Consider the following 24,418-nt stretch of genomic DNA (forward strand, 5'->3'; position numbering starts at 1 on the left):
TTGGTTCAATAACGGTGTGAAATGTATTTTAACACATGCCCCACCCTGATTGAAATGTAAACTTGTGCCCCAAAAAACTACCAAGCTGCAGGTACTATGCGGGGAAAATTCATCTTGAAAGTTTTAAATTATACAATATTTCAAAAACTAAAACCAAGTAGATGTATGCTTTGAGTGCTGACTTAACGGCGGTCCGGTTCATGTGTTGGATATATACTGGACAAAATAAGTTAGGGATATTGGTCTTTTTATGATTGATATTTTATCAGTGTATCAATGAATAAATAGATCGTTATTCATAATTTCAAAATTTACATATATCCCTATTTTTGTGCAGTATATTATCGCTCACTTAAGATACTATCAACTGAAAATCAAACATTTTAAAAAATAACCTGAGAGGTCCGCATTGTGGTGTATTTTCTTGTGGGTTCAAGATCAGCCATCTTCTGTCTCCATTTCTTTATACATCAATATTCTGACTTCTGTTTACTCTGCTCTTTTACGGAAATGCAATAAAGCCACAATTTATAACACGTGTGCATATATTTATCATGAGCCAAATCGGGATCTCCCGAGCTGTATTCGTATCTCTTTGTTATTTGTGAGTGAATGAGTTTAGTTTTACGCCGCACTGAGCAATATGCCAGCTGTATGGCGGCGGTTGTTATTCGTAACAATCTGAGGAGAAAAGAGCGTAGTCCCATTGCAAATGTATCAAACATCCCACGTGTCGTGACACAACACGTGAGTCAGCGACACGCCCACAGATCCACAAGCTGCTCTCGATAGGGCCCGTAAGTAGGCCATTGCACTTCGCGCGAACTTAGTACTTCCGGTGACAAACAATGTGTCACTTTCATACCTTTTCGAATGGTCTCATGGTTGTCAGTTGACAGTAAGGAACCGATAATGCTTGCAGGAATAACAAATTCTCGATCTAACCATCCCTAAATTAGCCAACTATTACGACTGTTGGTCCAGTCTAGTAAAGTCATATTTGGCGGTCGCACAATTTGGAACCAGAACTAGTTCTTCAATATATGCTTGTCACCGAACATCTGGCCCCGTCTCGCATATCGCAAGTTGACGCGCGTAAAGGGAGCCTGTAACCAGTTTAGTACCCGAAGTAGCGCCTCGTGAGACTTACAGACAGACAGTCACATTTATTTCAGTAAAAGGCAATAGGCCAAAAATAAAGTCTTAACAGAATGTTTAACCTATCTGCGAAGTAATAAAGTAGCATAATCTTCTTGCCCTTAATCTTTGGACTGTCGCCTGATAGAGGCATACATGGGCGGATCCAGGAATTTTGAAAGGGGGGTGTTTGAACCCCTGAACCCCTTGGCTCCGCCAACGCAAACAAAGCTTCAATGTGGTCTTAAGTCATTTTCAAACCCCCTGAACCCCACCCCACCCCCTAGGATCCGCCCATGACAAAAAACGTTATTATTTGTTGAGGACTTCACGAGGCGTACAGGCCATATACATCAACCCGTGAAGATCCGGGTTAGAATTGATCTTCAGTAACCCATGCATGTCGTAAGAGGCGACTAACGGGATCGGGTGGTCAGGCTCGCTAACTTGGTTGATGCATGTCGTGGAATCCCAATGATGTATGCTCATGATGTCAGACACTGGATTGATTGGTCCAGACACGGATTATTTACAGGCCGCTGCAATATAACAGGAATATTGCTGAGTGTGGTGTCAAGCAACAAAGAAACAAACAAAACCTTCTGCACATGCGCAAAAAGGAAATTATTTTTGAGTGCCTCCATATCTTAAAATGATCACTATGCATCAGTCAACAAGTCCGCAAGGTTCATTGGTGGTCGTTATTCTCATTACATCAATACGTGAGTGTATCACGAACGTCTTAGATGTGGTGGGGAGCCTAGTGGTTAATGTGTTGGCTCGTCACGCCGAAGGCCAGGGTTTGATTCCCAACATGGGTACATTGTGTGAATTGTGTCCCTGATATTGCTGGAATGTTGCTAAAAGAGGCTAAAACCCGGGTCTTCGGCGTGACGAGCGAACGCTTTAACCACTAGACTACCCCACTGCCCTGCATCGGTACTTCAAGCTACTGCATATCAACCTAAGAGGCAAGAACAAACTCCGAGTGCCTGGAGACAGCTCCCTCCGCAGTTGATCTCTTAGATCAATGGACCAATACACTTAATATATAAAAGTCAGCATGAGACCTAAGGACTAACAAAGGATAGTAGCCTCGGCAATATAACACACCGCCGATAAATTAAGCCAGGTGGTCATCAAATCCTTTTTACCGTTACTTAACAGAACCTTTCATAGTCAATTCAAAAGAACGAAATATGTTAATCCGGTTCCAGGGGATAATGTTCTCACGTCAATAAAAATGCAATGATTCCCAACTTTGTTTGGTGTCAATACAGGTTATTTTTTCTCCACCGATCGATCATATCATCAAAACACGGTTTGGTGTTTAAAAATATTGTCACTAATCTTTTCGTCCCCAACGACTTGAGGGGTAGCTGCATAATGACGTTTATTCTGGTGCGTTGTCCATGCCAACATCATTTCTATATCAGTATACGTAGATATGGATCGTGGGCAAGTAAAAACTTGAACATAATTTCATTTTATCGCATGACTACATGAGCATATTTTCTTATGTGACAGGAAATTCATTTGTGGTAGGTTTCTTATCATTATTCGTATCAAAACTTTGAACGCACAATCTGCACTCCTACCGTGTTTTATGGTGGCCCCACACCAAGTATCGATTACCCTGGTGTTCTATTGGTTACCGCGAAGGTATAGTCAAGGGTGGGGGTTGGGGGTTGGGGATGTCTTCTCGGGGATATTCTTGTGGGTTTATCTTATCATCAAGACGGTAGCACCCCTTGGTTTCCCTGGGTAATTTGTATTCCAGTTAGATAGTTCCCCAGGTGGATTGTATACAGGGTAGATTTTCTCTCAGGTTGATAGTCTCCTTGGTACTCTCCCTGTAAGATCCGGGGTAGAATTCGCCAGGGTAGATTGCCTCCCGGGTAGTGTTCCCTCGGTAGATAGTGTCATAGGAAGATAGTCTCCCGGGTAGATTGTCTCTAGGATAGAGCGTCTCCTGGGTAGATAGTGTCATAGGAAGATAGTCTCCCGGGTAGATTGTCTCTAGGATAGAGCGTCTCCAGGGTAGATTGTGTCATAGGAAGATAGTCTCCCGGGTAGATTGTCTCTAGGATAGACTGACTGACTGAGTGAGTTTGGTTTTACGCCGCTTTTAGCAATATTCCAGCAACATCACGGCGGGGGAAACCAGAAATGGGCTTCACACATTGTGCCCATGTGGGGATTCGAACCCGGGTCTTCGGCGTCTCTAGGATAGAGCGTCTCCTGGGTAGATAGTGTCATGGAAAGATAGTCTCCCGGGTAGATTGTCTGTAGGATAGAGCGTCTGCTGGGTAGATAGTGTCATAGGAAGATAGTCTCCCGGGTAGATTGTCTGTAGGATAGAGCGTCTCCTGGGTAGATAGTGTCATAGGAAGATAGTCTCCCGGGTACATTGTCTCCAGGATAGAGCGTCTCCTGGGTAGATAGTGTAATAGGAAGATAGTCTCCCGGGTAGATTGTCTCCAGGATAGAGCGTCTGCTGGGTAGATAGTGTCATAGTAAGATAGTCTCCCGGGTAGATTGTCTGCAGGATAGAGCGTCTCCTGGGTAGATAGTGTCATAGGAAGATAGTCTCCCGGGTAGATTGTCTCTAGGATAGAGCGTCTCCTGGGTAGATAGTGTCATAGTAAGATAATAATAATAATAATGTGTCCATTTATATAGCGCCAAACTCCACACTAGGTATGCTCATAGCGCTAACAATCAAGGTCATTATTACCCCGGATAACCCAAGCTGCCTGTTAGGCGCTAGAAGGTTATAGTCATATGACTTTTTTCCACCGGGTACCCATTTTCCTGCTGGGTGAACAGAGACAATTTTGAACAAACTCACTTGCCTAAGGTAAGACCACATGTGTCACATGTGCTTCGTTGTGGGGCAGGACTCAAGTCCTAGATAGTCTCCCGGGTAGATTGTCTGCAGGATAGAGCGTCACCTGGGTAGATAGTGTCATAGGAAGATAGTCTCCCGGGTAGATTGTCTCCAGGATAGAGCCTCTCCTGGGTAGATAGTGTCATAGGAAGATAGTCTCCCGGGTAGATTGTCTCTAGGATAGAGCGTCTCCTGGGTAGATAGTGTCATAGGAAGATAGTCTCCCGGGTAGACTGTCTCTAGGATAGAGCGTCTCCTGGGTAGATAGTGTCATAGGAAGATAGTATCCCGGGTAGAGTGTTCCCTCGGTAGATAGTATCACAGAAAGATATCCTGAATAGAATGTCTCCAGGATAGAGCGTCTCCAGGGTAGAGCGTCTCATGGGTAGATGTTATCACAGGAAGATAGTCTCTCGTGTAGAGTGTCTTCCGGGTAGATACTGCTCTCATTTACAGAAGAATCCTTCAAGGAATTCTATGCCCTTGTATAAGAGGCGAACCTTAAGGGGATTGATCTTTGCAACAATGAAAATGTGACATCTGCTTAATTACGCTTACGCTTACGCTTACGTGAAACATGACATTTTCTTAGAACCAGACGCATTCGACGTTACAGCCTCGATGACGATTGCCACGGCTTTTCAAATTTCAAATTTAATTCTGAAATTGACACACGACGAGAATCTGCCCAACGTAATTAAACGTGATCGAAAGGAAGGGTTTATTTAGTTGGGATGATTTTTACGCCGATTTTAGCAATATTCCAGCAATATCACGGCAGGAGACACCAGAAATAGGCTTCACATATTGTACGAATGTGGGGAATCGAACCCGGGCCTTCGGCGTGACGAGCCAACGCTTTAACCACTGGAATACCCCACCGCCCCCTGGTTTTATTCAGACAGCGGTCTCTAGGATTTCGAGCTTAGTCATCCATGTTGAAATGAAAAGTATGAAATATTTCCAATATGCATGAATAACAAAGGGATCCAATATAGATCTTTGTTAGTTTTACATCACCACAGTTGCCAGGGACGCCGCTATCGAGGTAAACACAACAAACTTTCAGTCTAGTCTGTTCTTGATGGGCGGTCCAGTCTATTGGGAAATAGGGAGAACCTATTACTTACGTCATTTTATGAAATATAACCCAATCGACTGATAACAAATGGAATACCAAAATATTGGATTTCTACTTGTGTTAGGTGGTTTAATAGACATTGAAAACATATCAGGTTTGTGTATAGCGGATGAGTAAAATTATTCATTTTCAGTATTACCTTCCATGTTTGAACTTAAACTCGTCTAAGAGATGACTTAAAAGGGTCCCGCGCGGGCTTCCTGTACAGGTCGATCTGGTGATAGCTGCAGAGGTAGGTACAGGGTATTTGTGGGGGGTGATAGCTGCAGAGGTAGGTACAGGGTATTTGTGGGGGGTGATAGCTGCAGAGGTAGGTACAGGGTATTTGTGGGGGGACGATAGCTGCAGAGGTAGGTACAGGGTATTTGTGTGGGGGTGACTGAGGGGTGAAGTGTGTTTTGTCACACGTAGAATACCTATGGCAACATAGTTTTGGAGATTTTACTTTTTATGTGATAATCTTGTAATACTTGAAAGACGTTGAAACTTCATCGGAGTACATTTAAAAGAAATTATTTTGATATATTAATATTATAGACACTATAGAACATCTTCTGAATCTAGTGAGATGACGGGACGGTGGGGTAGCCTAGTGGTTAAAGCGTTGGCTCGCCACGCCGAAGACCCGGGTTCGATTCCCCACCTTGGCACAGTGTGTGAAGTCCATGTCTGGTGTCCCCTGCCGTAATATAGCTGGAATATTGCTAAAAGTGGCGTAAAACTAAACTCACTTACTCATTCATTGAGAGAGGGCTACACCATGTCTGATGGTGGCTGAACCTGGGACAGATATCAATCGGTATTCATTAAGTGCTTCATATGATTAGGATAGTGGGCTTTTGGGCCTTAGGTTGGAACTGTTTTCATTCTGGTAGCGTTTGTCTTTTGGTCGAATCCATTTATCAAATGTACAGATGGCATTCATTTGCCCTGCAGATTAGATCTCCACCACTTACCCCAGCTTTTACAGTCTCCAGTAGACGTGGTGTTGTCCACTACCACCAGGTTCTCCAGTCTCCAGTAGACGTGGTGTTGTCCTTTAACCCTATCTACAGCCTTCAGTAGTCTCCAGTATACGTGGTGTTGTCCACTAACTCTAGGTTCTACAGTCTTCGGTAGACGTGGTGTTGTCCACTAACTCTAGGTTTTACAGTCTCCAGTAGACGTGGTGTTGTCCTTTAACCCTAGGTTTTACAGCCTTCAGTAGTCTCCAGTAGACGTGGTGTTGTCCACTACCCATAGGGTTCTACAGTCTATCCAGTAGACGTGATGTTGTCAACTAACTTTAGGTTCTAGAGTCTCAAACAGACGTGGTGTTGTCCTGTACCCTTAGGTTCTACAGTCTCCAGTAGACGTGGTGTTGTCAACTACCCCTAGGTTTAACAGTCTTCAGTAGTCTCCAGCAAACGTAGTCTTGTCCACTACCACCAGGTTTTACAGTCTCCAGTAGGCGTGGCGTTGTCCACTATCCCTAGGTTCTACAGTCTTCAGTAGGCGTAGTGTTGTCCACTATCCCTAGGTTCTACAGTCTTCAGTAGACGTGGCGTTGTCCACTACCACCAGGTTCTACAGTCTCCAGTAGACGTGGCGTTGTCCTCTACCCCTAGAGTTCTACAGTCTCAAGTAGACGTGGCATTGTCCACTACTCCCAGGTTCTACAGTCTCCAGTAGACGTGGTGTTGTCCACTTCCCCTAGGTTCTACATTCTCTAGATTCCTGCTCCAGTGTGCATTTCTTTCCAAAATTTGAAACATAGATTACATTTCAGATTCCCAAGCAACAGGAACAATGAAGTTTACCTTGATTGCCATCCTTGTTCTCTCGCTTTACGTTGTTAATACCATGGCTGCGACAACAACAACAGCTGCAGCAAGTAAGTCATCTTGATCTATGTTTTCTTGGTTATTAGTGCTTTTGGAGGACTAAACTCAGGAACCCGTCAAGATCCGGGTTACAATTGTTCTTCAGTATCCCATGCTTGTCGTAAGAGGCGACTAACCGGATCGGGTAGTCAGGCTCGCTGACTTGGTTGACACATGTCTTTGAATCACAATTGCGTATATCGATGCTCATGATGTTGATCACTGGATTGTCTGGTCCAGAATCGATTACATACCGCAGCCATATAGCTGGAATATTGCTGATTGCGGCGTAAAACTAAACTCACTGACTGACTCATGATCACTCACTCACTCACTCACTCACTGAATCGGCAGATGTCAAACATCACGCTGTCTGCTAGCTCAGTCTTCATAGGTGAGACTTTGAATCCTGATTAATAAATTCCGGTGAGTGAGTGAATTTAGTTCTACACCTCTTCTAGCAATATTCCAGCAATCTCACGACGGCGGACACCAGAAATTGGGTTTACACATTGTACCCAAGTGGGAAATCGAACCCTGGTCTTCGGCGTGACGAGCGAACGCTGTAACTACTAGGCTACTCCACCACCCCGGTAAACAGAAAGTGTCCCGTAAAAATACACTACTGAAAAGAACAATCGATTTGTTGTTGTTTTTTTCTATTTTCACTGAGGACCATCAAACAATCTTTTCATATTCTTTAATTATGCACACACAGGTTCTGATTCAGACAAATATTGGATACAACACCGACAACAATTATTGAGCATGTTTCGGAACATCCCTTTCAAGCAAATCCATACCTGTACTAAAAGCAGCATAAATCTAAACTCACTCACACACTGTTTCCAATATGTAGTTGTCATTTATAATTGTTAAGGGGCGGTATGTAGCCTAGTGATTAACGCGTTCGCTCGTCACGCCGAAGACCCAGGTTCGATTCCCCACATGGGGGCGCGGTGGGCGAACTGGCTAAAGCGCCAGGCTAGTGATCCAGCGAGCTTGAGGTGACGGGATCGAGCGCACCTGTGACGGGGTGTAAAAACCTTGGAGTCAACTTTGTGTGCAGACTCCTTCAGTGTTGTCACAACCCCTAGTGTACAGTACACAACCCTGTGCACTTATAAGAACCCACGAATCCGTTGGTATATGACCAGATGGTGGCCACATGAATACGTGCAAACACCCAGTTGCGGGTGATATTGCTGGAGTATTTCTAAAATCGGCGTAAAACTAAACTCACTCACATATCATTGTTACCGATTGTTCTCAAACTTAAATAACGTTGGCTTAACGACCTGCTCTCATCATTCAGCAACAACGGCCGCTGCAACGACCGCCGCTGGGGCGACGACCGTTGCTGCGACGGGGACGGGTTCTACAGTTGCTACGACCACCGCCGGAAACGTAAGACTTCCATAAGTTTTGCAACACATTTCTGTTCTGACATGTGAGGTTTACAGCTGACGTTGTCGCCGATACATTACTGTACTATACAGACAACTACTGTTTACTTCAAGACTACTATACAGACAACTACTGTTTACTTCAAGGCTACTATACAGACAACTACTGCTTCCTTCAAGACTACTATACAGACAACTACTGTTTACTGCAATACCACTATACAGACAACTACTGTTTACTGCAATACTACTATACAGACAACTACTGTTTACTTCAAGACTACTATACAGACAACTACTGTTTACTTCAAGACTACTATACAGACAACTACTGTTTACTTCAAGACTTCTATACAGACAACTACTGTTTACTTCAAGACTACTATACAGACAACTACTGTTTACTTCAAGACTACTATACAGACAACTACTGTTTACTTCAGGACTTCTATACAGACAACTACTGTTTACTTCAAGACTACTATAAAGACAACTACTGTTTACTTCAGGACTACTATACAGACAACTACTGTTTCCTTCAAGACTACTATGCAGACAATTACTGTTTACTTCAAGACTACTATACAGACAGCTACTGTCTACTTCAAGACTACTATACAGACAACTACTGTTTACTTCAAGACTACTATACAGACAACTACTGTTTACTTCAAGACTACTATACAGACAACTACTGTTTACTTCAAAACTACTATACAGACAACTACTGTTTACTTCAAGGCTACTATACAGACAACTACTGTTTACTTCAAGACTAATATACAGACCACTAAAGTTTACTTCAAGACTACTATACAGACACTTAAAGTTTACTTCAAGACTACTATACAGACATCTACTGTTTACTTCAAGACTACTATACAGACAACTACTGTTTACTTCAAGACTACTATACAGACAGCTACTGTCTACTTCAAGACTACTATACAGACAACTAAAGTTTACTTCAGGACTACTTTACAGACAACTAAAGTCTACTTCAAGACTACTATACAGACAACTACTGTTCCCTTCAAGACTACTATACAGACAACTACTGTTCCCTTCAAGACAACTATACAGACAACTACTGTTTACTTCAAGACTAATATACAGACAACTACTGTTCCCTTCAAGACTACTAAACAGACTACTACTGTTCCCTTCAAGACTACTATACAGACAACTACTGTTTACTTCAAGACTACTATACAGACAACTACTGTTTACTTCAAGACTACTATACAGACAACTACTGTTTACTTCAAGACTACTATACAGACACTTAAAGTTTACTTCAAGACTGCTATACAGACATCTACTGTTTACTTCAAGACTACTATACAGACAACTACTGTTCCCTTCAAGACTACTATACAGACAACTACTGTTTACTTCAAGACTACTGTACAGACAACTTCTGTTTACTCACAAACACTTCCATACAGACAACCACTGTTTTGTCCAACACAGTACTATACAGACAACTAGTGTTTACTTCAAGACTCCTATACAGACAACTACTGTTTTGTCCAACACACTACTATACAGACAACTAGTATTTACTCCAACACACTACTATACACACAACTACTGTTTTGTCGAAGAAACTACAAGAAAAGCCTTGTCTAGCAGTAACACTAATAGCCGAGACAACGTTGTGCGGTGGATGTTGAGACTATCACTCACATGTTGGGTATCTTTGCCTCGCCGATAAACTGACTTACTTCTGATTAAAGTATTCACCCACTTACTCACAAACCATTTCTTCTTGTAGACTGGCGCCACCAACGTCTTCACTCCCATGATGTACGTCGTCGCCGTCTACAGCGGGAGGCTGGCACTGAGCCTGGTCCTGTAGATCTCTATCATAAAGTGGATACAGACATGGACTTCAAATGTACGAGTTATCTTAGCTTCAAATGAACACTCGGCAGCTCTCGGATCTTTCCGTGATCATCGCGTCGTGCCTTGGAATTATCCGAAATGACGAACAGTCAAAACATCACAACGCATGGCGGAAAACCCAGTTTCGGAAATGTTGAATATTGACATTTTGAGTAATTTCAAAATATGTGCCATTTTATTAAGAGAAATACCCAAAATTATAAATTCATTTTTACATATCAGTCAACAGACGTATACGACCATCACTCAAGTTTCCATGTTTCCTTGATAACACCGTTCAGTGTATCAGCTGGCAAACACAATTTCTTCCTGGTCGTCCATTATGTCCGCATCCATTTTATTCCACGAGTTCAGCGTGTCCATTTTATTCCTAGATTGTTTTGTTATCTGTCAGTTATTTATTTCACCTATCGTGGGAGCGGTGGTGTAGCCCAGTAGTTAAAGCGTTCGCTAGTCACGCCGAAGACAGGTTCGACCCAGTGTGAAGCCCATTGCTGGTGGTATTGCTGAAATATTGCTACAAGCGGCTTAACACTAATCCCACGCACTTACTCACTCACTAACTCACTTACCTATTGAGTGCTCTTTCACTCGTAAGCCAACGACGCCATTATAATCACTGTAATCACCTCAGGGTTAATTCCTGTGAGTGATGAAGTGACGTACTTCACCATCAATTTATGGCTATGACTTGGTCCCTTTAATTCGTCAACTAACAACGAATATACGGTTTGTTTCGCCACTGGAATCGGTAGTTCTGATTATGATTAAAACAGTTGTTTCACTGTAAAACGCCTCTCTATTCCACACTCAAACATACGCATACACCGTAAGTACCGCAAACACAGGAAATATCGTACACATTGCAAATATCGCACACACCGTAAATACCGCACACACCGCAAATATCGCACACACCGTAAATACCGCACACACCACAAATATCGCACACACCGTAAGTACCGCACACAACGCAAATATCGCACACAACGTAGATACCGCACACACCACAAATACCGCACACACCGCAAATATCGCACACAACGTAAATACCGCACACACCGCAAATACCGCACACACCTTACACAAGCTGAATACCGCAGATACCTCACACACCGCACTTACCGTTCACACGCAAGTTTATTGGAATGGTACGGAGTGTTGGAAGTGAAAAAGAGGGGTGTGAATACAGTGAAAAAGAGGGGCGTTTGGTTCCGGAATGCCATGCACTCTTTTGTTATATTCAGAACATCCTCTGGCATTCTGTTCTCGTACATTAAAGATATTTTGTGCATCTAAAGATCAGTGGTTGTTGTGTTTTATTATGTGTTGTGAAACATTTCGTGTTTAACAATGGTTATTTACAAAGCGTGCATTTCGCAGCTAACCCAAGCCGCCTGTAGTGCGCAAGAAGGTTAACGGTCCCATTCTCATCGGGTAGCCATTCTCTGATGGGTAAACAGAGACAATTTACAATCAAACTCACTTGCCTAGTATGAGACCACATGTGCTTTGTTGTGCTTACATGTGCTTTTTTGTGGGGCAGGACCGAACTATCAGGAATCAAGCTGACAGACACGGTCACCCACCCAACTGTCCGCAACTAACGTTTCTTAACGTCCACCGATTTGTGACCTGGGTCACGTTGTACATAGCGATCTTAGGGCTAAGGTGACTCCCATACCCTAACATAGACTTGAAGTAGTCTTAGTGCTAAGGTTGTTTTGTACAACGGGACCCTGGACTCTGAGTACTCGGTATAACCCAGCCGAACATTTAGCCTGGGATCTCAAGATCTCGAATCCCGACCAGACAATCAAGTGATTGAAGTCATGAGCTTTCATATACACAATTGGGATCCGATGCCTTGCACCATCCTGGGACACGATGCTATGCGAACCTGGCTAGCTATTCTCGAAACGTACGTAGCCTTACGAACTTCTCAAGCCCGGTTTAACACATTGGCTACGATCAAAGTCTTAGATCAAATTCTTAGAGCTAAGAACGTTTCGAGAATACGGGCCCTGACCACCTAATCCCGTTAGTCGCCTCTTACGACAAGAATGGGGTGCTGAAGTTTGATACTTACCAATCTCTTCACAAGTATCATTCGTTGATTCTGTATTGATTATGGGAATCACAACTAGAACACTGTGTCTTAACCGATTAATTTAATTGACTCTTACAAGTAGGTGTTACTGTAGTAAGATTCTGTCCCGGTTTGTTTTAAAGGTGATATATATATATATATATATATATATATATATATATATATAAGAAGAAGTTTCTGAAATAATTACACAACACGGATCTTCTCCAACATGTTTCACTTTTATCTTCAGGGAGAAGTGATTACAGTTAAACGGATTATGTTATGACGTCAATTTGTCATGACGTCACAATGCAACTGTATACAAATGTTGTGACGCGGCGTTGCCATGACGTCACATTGGCGGCTTTATATTGACAGTACTAGTAGCACAATGAAAACAAGTATAATTCAGACACATTGCGTTACCTATTTAACGATGGACACAATTCTTTGATGAAAAAGTTTTCTTTAGCTTTACGCTGCATGGCGTCAGCAGTATGACGCCGCGTCACAACATTTGTATACAGTTGCATTGTGACGTCATGACAAATTGACGTCATAACATAATCCGTTTAACTGTAATCACTTCTCCCTGAAGATAAAAGTGAAACATGTTGGAGAAGATCCGTGTTGTGTAATTATTTCAGAAACTTCTTCTTATATATGTACTACTGTACGCTCGGTATTCTCAACACTTTCTTTATATATATATATATATATATATATATATAGAGAGAGAGAGAGAGAGAGAGAGAGAGAGAGAGAGAGAGAGAGAGAGAGAGAGAGAGAGAGAGTGTGTGTGTGTGTGTGTGTTCCTGCTTACCTGATAAACGATACCCGTGAAGAACCCGGTTAGAATTAAGTCTTCAGCAACCCATACCTGTCAGAAAAGGCGACTGACAAGTTCGGGTGGCCACAGTCGCCAACTTGGTTGACACATGTCATCGCACCCCAGTTGCGTAGAACGATGCTCATGCTGTTGATCAGTGGATTGTCTGACCCAGACTTGATTATTTACAGACTGCAGTCATATAGCTGGAATTTTGCTGAGTGCGTCATTAAACAACCAACCAACCAATTGGTGTTTGGCGTTAAACAACTGTCAAACCAAACCAAAGCTAAAAGAACTTTCCTGTTTACTTGCTGCAACTTATCAAACGATTTTCAAAGTTGCAAATGTCTACATTACTTTCAAGATATCTGCACATTAACTGATATAGCAAGACAGAGTGAAAACGAGGCAATGTTTATTTACATGACAGATTATGTTGGACATACGCATATATACACTAAAAGAATATTGCTTGTTCAATACCCATAAGGTATGGGATCTTCAGATGGTAACATCCCTTACTTTAGACATGAATGGAAGCACTTCTCCAAAGGCCCCTTTTCATCTTAACACCATGACTACTGTCGGTTCTAAACTGCAACATGCGATTACATAAATCGTAGTCTTTGTGCTCAGATCTCTTTGTGCACCCGGCCCTGTCTTCATAAAGCATTGAAAAGATTATCATCATTAAACTCCAACCTCCCGATCACACAAAAATACAAAATACAACTCCTCCCAGTGCCTCCAGGTGTCGCTCGTATCTCAAGGTACGAGTGACAATGGCGGCGCTGTGGAGGAGCTTGACACAGCCCCTTGTTCCTGTCCACCGCTGGCATACTAAGCTCCCTGCACTGTACTCTGCTTCTGCGTTCATCCCCTAGTACCATCTGCACATCTGCTATCCACGAAAAGGATATCGGGCTTACACGAACAAAATGGCTTGCTACGCGCCTGGCATCCTCAGGGTCTGTTCGAGATCATTTGAGCTCCTGTTTTACTGAAAATTTAATCAACAAATGTCTAGCAATCTAGGGAGAAAATACTCCACAGCTTTCTTGCAGGTTTGTACAAACTACACTTCGTTGTTTCTATATATAGTAGTTTTATGTCAGCGTTTGAAAGATAAACAGTTAAACAAAACATGCCATAAATTTACCAAAGTCGTAATTTTTGTTCATCAAGGTTGTTTCAATAAGTATACATTCGAACACAGCAGTGTCGAAGCTTAAGGAACCTACGTAAAATACTTAGAGACAATATAATACTTCGACACAACTGCAAGTTCAACACAACACTGTACCAGAATACCACCCAAGGGCTTGATGTATGATTTTACGTGCGTTTCGCGGATCAGCCTGCCCTGAGCACATCTGTACACGTCAACGCGTTCTCATAATCGATAAACATACCAAAGATCACATGAAAACGGGATTGCTGGAAAATAAGACATTATTGTCTTTACAAACGAACCATGAATGCATATGTCCCTTGTCACCTGGGCTCCTTTTCAAGTTAGATAGATTTATTTGTTTGTATCAAAATTATATAAATTCAGAGACTAAACGTTAGTCCAAGGTGAACGTCTAAAACCTTCATCACCTCGGGTTTAAGCTCACAGCGTGAAAAAACTGAATTACGTGTACTTTTCAAACTGTCGTATTGATTCCTTACAAACGAACCATGAATGCATATGTCGAATACTCATCTGTGTCGAACAAGTATTTCTAAAGAAATTTTAAAATACACCATAGAACACCTGATTGTTCGAAAATATGACATTATTGCGATAACAGACCAGGTATGACTGAATATATCGAATTATCACCTGTGTCGAACATGTTGAAGCCCTTCAGTATTTCCTCGTACACATCTCTGTTGTCTCCCTGCTGGTCTATCACAGTCTCCAGGAACTCGTTGAAGTCAATCTTCCTGGAAACAAGCAAACACCATGGTCAATACGTATATGTAACGATCACAGAAATACGTTTATTCATTGGTTGTTTAATGCCGCCGCACTCAGCAATATTCCAGCTATATGGCGGCGGTCTGTAAATAATCGAGTCTGGACCACACAATCCGTTGGGGTGGGGTAGCCTAGTGGTTAAAGCGTTGGCTCGTCACGCCGGAGACCCGGGTTCGAATCCCAACATGGGTACAATGTGTGAAGCCCATTTCTGGTGTCCCCCGCCGTGATGTTGCTGGAATATTGCTAAAAGCGGCGTAAAACCAAAACTTAGTCAGTCAGTCAGTCAGTCACAAGTTGAATGGGGTGGTAGGCTAGCCCATTGGTTAAAGCGTTCGCTCTTCACGCCGAAGACAGGTTTCTGGTGTACCCCGTCATAAATGATAAGTAGTATTCAGGATTCTGTGATATTATTGTGCTTAGTTAGATATCTATCTATTGCTAAATAGACGGGAGAAAACAGAGGTAAAGCCATTCGTGACCAACTCGTGTTATTCCGGGACAAGCCGAATAGCGGTTACGGAAAGGGGCGAGTGGTGACGAATGAGGTAAAGCATCGACAGAGTTACTTCCCTTTGTTGCATATCCTTACCAAAAACATCTGTGTGTTTACATTAGTTGTAGCGTACATGAAGTCTTTTTGACACTTGTTTCTGCTGTATAGAATGAAACATATCTATCTGGGCGATAGGGTGGATACGAAAACATTTGCTATATATAAGCAGGGGCTGTAATTTGTGATCTTCCTGGGATAATAAACATAATAGAATACAGGTGTGAAATTCCAGGTATTCATCTCAATTCTCAAACATTAAAAATAGTTACAGGTTGTGTAAATTTAACCTTAAAGCGAAAGATTCCACAAAGAAACCTGCTCGTGCGCTTCACAGATATAAATACCACTGACTTCCCTATTCTATACATAAGCGTCGACCCACCCACCTTCTCGCCTGGTTTCGGGGGTGGGGCAAGATAGTCCGGCTTGAGGGGGTCAACCGGGCCCACTGGCGTCTCCACCTTTTCCCCCCCTTTCTTTTCCTTTTTCTTTCCTTTCTTCTTCACGGGCATCGTTTGTAGTATTCGTCTCTTTCCACGAGGTTGATCGTCACTCTGAAAAGCCTTTGTTGTCAGCCTTGGGCCGCCATTTTGAAACAACTTGTGTCGCCTAGCAACGGGGCAGTGCGTGTACGGGTCAGCCTGCCCAATGGGATTGTTCACAGATCACTGTGTACTATTTCTGATGTGAAAGCAAGCATCTGTAAGTCCATTTCCTGGAAGAAAAAATGACCTCGACAGGAATCCTCGCCAATAACATTATCTATCTCATGGCTTGACAGATTCAAACTTGATATTATCATGACTTTTGAGATATAGTATTCACACTTTGCTAAGGATCAAATCATGGATTCAACAGAAAACTATGATGTGGGGTCAAATTTGGTTTAAATATCTAAGCCCATTTTAAGCATGGATCCTTGGTTTCAGTTTGTTATTTCATCTTGTGGATCCCATACCTGCTATTGACAGGTGTGTTCTTGTCACTGGCTCGTTCCATGATTTGCAAAATGGTTGATTGGTGCCTTGAAAACCATTTTTATGGTCACTCATGTATCAGGTGCATAAGGTTAGATTAAAGTGACTGTTTGCCTAAATAGGGGTTACCATATTATCATTTATCCAGTTTCAAATGGATACAATTTCAAATTATGAATCTTTGTTGAAGTAACGTTGTGAATTTGTGTGATCCTTAGCAAAATGTGAGTAGTATATGTTCTAGACCACTTTATATGCACGGAACATTTGTGCAATAAAACATACTATTGGATAACTTCATTTTTTCTATGTAATTTGTCTTTTAGCATTATATCAGGAAACTTAATAATGGAGGCATTTAATATTACAATGGCACCAAGGACGGTTACGTCAAGGGGGTTCAATATCAATTTTAAGTATGCCATTAATAAGCCATTTTCCAGTTTCGCGAAATAAGTTCGTTTAGAGTGATGTCCCATTGCAAAACCACGTGACCCCGGGCAAACTGTCAAAACAAACGGCTGTCAAAATTTGTAACCTGTTTGACCGTCCAACGACCTCTATCCGACGTGATACCGAAGGAAGCTGAAGATGCCTTACCACCACTCTTGCTATGGCTTGTGTAAGTCTGACAACAGGTACAAGGATCGCCATGAGATGGAAAACGTGTTTTTTTCCATTTTCCGAAGCTGAAGAGTCAACCGGAAAAATGTTTGAGGTTGACGAGGGCCTGTGGTCGAGAGGGATTTGATGTCAAAAGCATCACGAGGCACACCTTTATTTGTTCCAAACACTTCGTAGGTGAGTTTTGTATGACTATGCTACAATATATGTGTCCATCAGGTGAAATTTGAAATTGTAAATATATCGTCAATGCAAATGATTAAGTTTTCGGACAATGGTAAAAAAAAAAGTGGCTACATGGTGTAAAATAATGTACCTATGTATAGTTTTAAACTGCCTTTTAAGTCCGTGTGAACTATAATTGATTTATAAATATCCTGTCAGGTGGCCATGGACCAACTTTGGATTTCCCAGACCCTGTCTCGGTAACCTCCACGCCCTTAAAGACCAGACCACCGCCTCGACAAAGACAGGCAGATCCAGTGGCCTCTTAGACCCCATGCAAGAAGAGAATGGTAGAAGATGATGTCTTAACTACCAAATGTATGTATGTTCAAAAGATTATAACTTTAGCATGTTGCTTTATAAATAATCCATTCTCACATCCACTTGTTTTTGATTGAATGTCCTCTTTATGAGATAATTTAATCTGAGTGTATATCTTCTGTTATAATATTCTTTTGGTCTAAGTATGTTAATATTATTCAACAGGTGAAGTTCAGATGGGTATGGACATTGTTGGTCCAATGACAGCTCTTGCTGACCACATATACAGCACTGTCAAATCTACTGCTGATGCCTCCACACAAACAAACTTGTGTTTTGATGACATCAGCACATATACAGATGATTTGCTGCAGAACCCCAAGAAGCTGACCAAAAAATTAACGATGGATAACATCACAAGAAACAACAAAAGCAGCAAGTTTTACACTGGTACATATATTACATGTTATTGTGTTTAAATGTATATACAAACAAATTATCAGCATCAATTAAATAACTAAAGTATTACATTGATGAATCATGTTGCACTGTAACCAAAAATATCAGATTGAAAACACCTTTTCCAAAAAACGTTTATATGAATACTTAACATTTTCATGCTTTAACTACCGGTACATAATGACTGTTGTATGTTGTGAACTGAAATAGGGAATATTCAACTCAATTATCAGCATCAATTAAATAACTAAAGTATTACATTGATGAATCCTGTTGCACTGTAACCAAAAATCAACTTCTCATTGACTGACTTCGGCTTATGTATACAAAATTCCTTCTCGAGTCATCGTGTGTATTTTGTATGCCATGACCGGATTGTCAGGTATTTCCAAACTTTGAATTGCAAAACAGATACCCCAGTAAATACATGATCACACAGTATTTCCAATGAATTCCTTTGAATTTCAATGGGAGCTGAAATTTCCGATTTCTTTCTAAGTTTACTTAGGTTGGAAACATGTACATTTACGTAGGTGGGGAAACACATGTAAATTTCAAATTTGCAAATGTTTACACACCTTAGATATTAATGTATCATACCAGATTTCAGGGGTATGTATATGAACGGTTCATACACTTTCATGTTACCTGTGCTCAAGCAGGATGATGATATGTTTTCATCATCTGAATTACTTGGTTTATGGAACTTTATTTTCACACATTTTAGTACGTTTGAAATCAACGTCCACGTGACCTCATAATTCTTATCACCAAAAGAGCCTGACAAAGAAAGCAGTATTACGCAAGCCAACACGCCTTATTAAGCTGCACTCGCTCTTGCTACCAGTATCAGTTACGTCTTGTCTGTCGTGTTGGCGAATCTTGTGAGGTGCTTGTTTCGAGGGCGTAAAAGGTTCAGTGGTGAACAAAGGGCGATGAGGTGCCTCTTTGTCCGCTCAAGTGTCCCTAGCTGTCCCAATAGAATAGCACGTTATCTCTCTTAGAGCACAGCCAAATATGTAAAACGTACAAACTCGTAATTTCTTAAGTCTATTCAGCTCACTACTGTAAAATATTGTTTGGCAGTACATTAATGGAATATTATTGCACTGCATGTGACCTTTCTTAATAGTCTCACAGTGCCGGAACCACATTTGTTTCACTAACGCAAAAGTATGCGAGAACAAACAATGCCATATCAAATTATATATTCTGTGAGACGATAAACTCAGATTGTGAAAGCAAATGTCACACAAGTAAATGTGATGTTGCATTGCTGTACCTTTACCCGTTGGAGAAATCCTTCTCAAAAGATATATCTTCCGTTGTTTGGAGCAGACCTATATGACTATTACGCCCCAGTGCTGCTAAACAACTCATAGACTATCAGTCTGACATAGACACAGACCTCACATGTTCAAGTTCACATCTGATAGGGGCCGAAAATATTGATTCCGACATGAATGCTATATCATATTGGGTTATTGTTTTTCTAAGTAAGTGGAGGGGCGGTGGGGTAGCCTAATGGTTAAAGCGTTGGCTCGTCACGCCGAAGACCCGGGTTCGAATCCCCACATGGGTACAATGTGTGAAGCCCATTTCTGGTGTCCCCCGCCGTGATGTTGCTGGAATATTGCTAAAAGCGGCGTAAAACCAAACTCAGTCAGTCAGTCAGTCCTAAGTATGTGGAGTGCCTTCTACAATATTGGAAATAAGTGTATCGCTGTCCTTCTGATATTCCACGAACGAAAGCTCTGCCCATTTCAGGTACAATGTGTATGTTACAGAATAGTAGGGAATAGTCTTAAGACTTTTCAACTTTGACCAGAATTCTTCGAACTTGTAACAGTCGTTTGAGAAGATCAAAAGAGAAAGGGGTAGTACTCGATGTATCTGACGGACGTATATAGAGATATAGAGAACGTTCGAAGAATGTTACTGTATGCATACAATAATTGAAATACCGATTATGATTAAAAAGTACTCTCAGTCTGATAGCCAGAGAGATTATTGTGAAAGATCGCAGTATGTATCATCATAAACAGCCCAAGATAAAAGTAATGTCATTCATCCCCATATTATATCCCTTCTATAGACACGGGACATACAGGTAGGGCAAACACTTTCTTCCATAGGTATCTGCCGGTTTCACGCTACATACATGTATTCAGATTATTGAGAAAACCAGCGACGCAAGTTCTCCTCCATCACACGTATAATTATATAGATACCCAGTGATTAGTGATAGCGTTGAAGCAACTTATTAAAAGTTACGACAGACACTATCAACTGCAGTAGTACTGCCACACCCAGCATCGTATTTATTACTCTCTTACATAAGGTGAAATATCACAGGGTTGTCATGGTAACGATAATTTGGCATACTATTTATTGTCTTACTCTTTAATCAGCGATTAGAATTTAAATCAGTTTTGAGGTCAGCATGTTAGGAGAAAAGAAGCTGTAAAACGAAAAGTATTGTGATCGTATCTATTGGCCTTTGTAAAAGCAAGTTTCAAGCCACCTACATAAAAACCTGTTTTCATGATAAATATCTGCTAATCCGTGGCATGATTCCGACCATATCATGAGCATGTGTTTGTGAATCATAATCAAATAGTGATGTTACAAGGCGTCCATGCCGCGTCAACAACACATGCAAACGCACGAGAATTGCAATACGGGCCCCTACACCAATAATACTCCGTGACCTGGAGACACATGTGTTTGAGCGCATGTAGGGACGTAGTCTGTCATACAGACCCTGAAGCAAATATATCCAAGCACACGCAAGTCTAGAAAATGTGGCAAGTCTAGATTTCCACAGCTTCAGGAGAATGTCTCAGGGCTCCTTTTTATAATATTTTTCATTTTTACTATGAACTGTTTTTCTGTAAAATATGTTCATTTCAGAGACTAGTTGTTCGTCTAGTAGAGACGGGTAGAAGACAAAAGACAAAACGGATACTCGTGCTGTTATACTTTTGAATTATATGTAAACATTCGTTCTTGCCTGTATATGTATATTTTCCAGTTTCAACCAAATGTACATTCGAAGGATATCGAAATCTAGGTTAAGCTATTTGAATCAAATTTACAATTAAAAGACCCAAACAATGATTTGTTGTCCAAATTTTTGGTTTTCCACATCTTGTCCCAGTCTGTATCACAGTCACAGAACGATATTATTTCCCCTTCCGCCCAGCCCTTACTGTAATATGTATACTGCAATACTGAATATGTTGCACGTATACTACACAATGTATTATGCATGTATTCAATGCTATGCTAAGCAATGCCCACTCGTATTCAAGATTACGTGTAGGAGAATGTCCTCAAACTCGCGATTAGTTTCGCACGTGAAGCAGGTTCGAGGCCTACGCGAGTTTGAGAACTTTCTCCTACTTAAAACAAAGTTCGACTACTTGTTCGTGCGCATCTAATTTCTATGTTACTCTCAAATGCTTGCCATGGTCTGGAAACGTGTGTACACCTCGCCTGAACGCAGCTTAACACGAACAAAACTATGGGAGTGTTAATCGCTTGTAAATTGAAAACGGCACGTGCATCTTGCGATGATCTGGAATCGTGTGTACACCTCGCCTAAACGCAGCTTAACACGAACAAAACTACGGGAGTGTTAATCGCATGAAAATTGATAACGGCACGTGCATCATTCATTTTTGCTTGAACTGCTGGTTTGTTGGGTTCATAATGGAAACCTCTGATTCAGATATGGACATTTTTATTACGCAAAACATTTTTTCTCAAAATTCAGAAGTTGTAATCAATTCTGACTTTGAAGATTTACTTAATACCACTATTTCAGAACCAAAAGACACCCCACGATTTAATTTAAATGTTGACGACATTTCCTCTGGTTCAGATGATTATTTGTTTGAAGCAAGTCAGGCTATTGAAGAAAGCTTATATAATTGTGGGCGTCTCGGGGGTTAAATAATAAATTAATATAACAGCTTCATAGCGGGTGGGGTAGGTTAGGTAGTTGGGTGGGCGACTGACGTAGTACCTACCTTTGTAGTCCTATGTGTAGAAGCTTAGGCCCATGCGGACCTCGTGGCCGGGGAGACAGGACGATGTCACGCTTCTTGCATGCTCCACCATCTTGAGGGGCAGAGATGCAAGGAGCGTGCGCATTGCCCGAATTCCGGATTTCCCCAGTCACGTGGTCCGACGTCGGCTATATAAGCCTACCCTAGGTAGGGAATCGTCAGTCGTCCGATACCCGCATCGGGTAAGTTTTCTGCGACCGCGAGTCTTGTATCAAGACCAGATTAAGTTTCCACTTATTGTTTATTGTTTTTAGGGAATGTCGTGTTGATTTAGTGATAAGTTGGGGAGGGAGAGAAATAGCATAAGAATAAGTAGGTTTTATCTTGTTATTTTCGGGAGAAGGCATAAGGGGTGGACATAATCAAAAGTTTATTGTATTTTGAGTAGGATTTAGGTAGGTTGGGAGGGGGAGAAATACGTAGGATTGTTTGTTCTGAATATTGGCCTAGATCTAACTTTCTCAGTCATTTACTTTTCCAATAAACAAGAATTGAAACATAATACTCTTTTGTTGTGACTTTCATTGAGTTTAAGTTGGAAAAACCTGTCAGGAATCACTCACACAGAACCCGCAGACAAGATGTACTGACCACGCCAAGAGACCAATTCTAAAAACACAAGGCAAAGCATAACATCTCAGTAGCCAACTGACACTTGTCATACATCTGCAACGTTCTGCTGTCACTGGGCGCCTATTTTACACCACTCACGTGCTAGGCGCCTATTACAGATTTGGTGCCGTGACCAGGATAAGGTTATATTTCGAATTTTTGTCAGTATAGTCTACTTAAAACATGTCTGAAGATTTAAGTCTGAATTGTTCTTTGTTACCCGAGACTGATGGTCAAGTTCGTGTTAGTGCCGTCGGTAATCTGGAGGAACCACTTATCAATTTGACAAGTGAGTTGCCCCCATTTCGGCAAACTATGCATGCAACTTCTACGCCGTATTCACCTCTTCCTCAAATAGGAAATGGTGTCCGTTTAAGACAGATGAGTAGGGATACACATTTAGCGTCAGCTTATGGTGCACGTCAGTACGCTGATCATCGGTTGTTTGGTCATATATCAGATGGAATTATGAGTGGTAGCCGTTCTGTGCATTTCAGTACACCAGAAATACAGGACAGGTTGCATACTGATTTTTCGGATTCTAGAGGTTTGAATTATTTGAGACAACCAAATCCAGTCGGAACTGTTTTGACTGGGTTTGAAAGGTCTAGGTTATCTCATCGGGAAGTTGTGCCTGACAGATTTGATGGAATGTCATGTGATTGGCAGGATTTTATTGTTCATTTTGAACAAGTAGCTTCATGCAATGGGTGGACAGAATATGAAAAGGCTCAACAACTTAGTATGTGTTTGAGAGGTGCAGCACAAAAACTTTTGAGTAGTCTTACGTTAGGGCAACTCAGCAGTTATCACGCAGTGAAAAATGCTTTGAGTCAACGTTTCAATCCGTTGAGCAGAATGTAGCCTATAAAGTGAATTTCGAAATCGTCGTCAAGGTTGCGACGAGGCCGTACTGGATTATGGGTTTGAACTCCGTAGACTAGCAAATTTAGCTTACCTTACCAGCACCCCTTCATCACTAGAGGTACATTTGATTGATCACTTCCTAACGGGCCTGCATAGCTTTGACATGAGAAAACATGTTACATTTGCACATTCACAAACACTGGAAAACGCTATTTCATGTGCCATGGATGGTAGCTGTTGGTGGTAGCAGGAAAAAGAAACCCGAAAGTTTAGATAGGGTGGCAGGAGTGAACCAAACTAGGCTTGGAAAAGTTTAAACGCAGCTTAAGATCTGCCAGGCCTAATACCTGCTATGTCTGCAACCAGTCAGGTCACTTTCGCGATAGGTGTCCATATTTATCAAAACTGGGTTTGCTTGATCAGTCAGATATCAAGAAAACAGATATGGGAAACTAGTAAAGGCTGGGGTCGAGGCCGAGGTCTCAGCCGTTGTTGGGAAAATTTGTAGGCCAGTTGAAGATGTAGTTTCG

At 41.6% G+C, this 24,418-nt stretch overlaps 1 protein-coding gene and 2 long non-coding RNA genes across 3 annotated transcripts in view; 1 reads left to right on the plus strand and 2 right to left on the minus strand.

Annotated features, from left to right (window-relative positions):
• Positions 1 to 5,361: 5,361 nt before the first annotated feature.
• LOC124263120 (facilitator of iron transport 3-like) overlaps positions 5,362 to 24,418 on the plus strand; it is a 61,570-nt gene continuing 42,513 nt past the window's right edge. Inside the window, exons 1-2 of the mRNA XM_046697683.1 lie at positions 5,362 to 5,400; positions 6,937 to 7,041. Coding sequence (XP_046553639.1) covers positions 6,957 to 7,041 — 85 coding nt within the window. The 5' untranslated portion in view covers positions 5,362 to 5,400; positions 6,937 to 6,956. The remainder of the gene's footprint in view (positions 5,401 to 6,936; positions 7,042 to 24,418) is intronic.
• Positions 11,348 to 11,632, minus strand: LOC124263122. Its single transcript, XR_006894770.1, has 2 exons — positions 11,479 to 11,632; positions 11,348 to 11,424 (listed from the first exon to the last, which is right to left on the minus strand). It is a non-coding gene; the product is annotated as an uncharacterized LOC124263122 (long non-coding RNA).
• On the minus strand, positions 15,097 to 22,515 carry LOC124263123. The gene is made up of 3 exons (XR_006894771.1): positions 22,371 to 22,515; positions 16,177 to 16,505; positions 15,097 to 15,200 (listed from the first exon to the last, which is right to left on the minus strand). It is a non-coding gene; the product is annotated as an uncharacterized LOC124263123 (long non-coding RNA).

This window comes from Haliotis rubra, unplaced genomic scaffold, assembly GCF_003918875.1.
Source record: "Haliotis rubra isolate DU_JTF1 unplaced genomic scaffold, ASM391887v1 Scf868, whole genome shotgun sequence".
NCBI lineage: Eukaryota > Metazoa > Mollusca > Gastropoda > Lepetellida > Haliotidae > Haliotis > Haliotis rubra.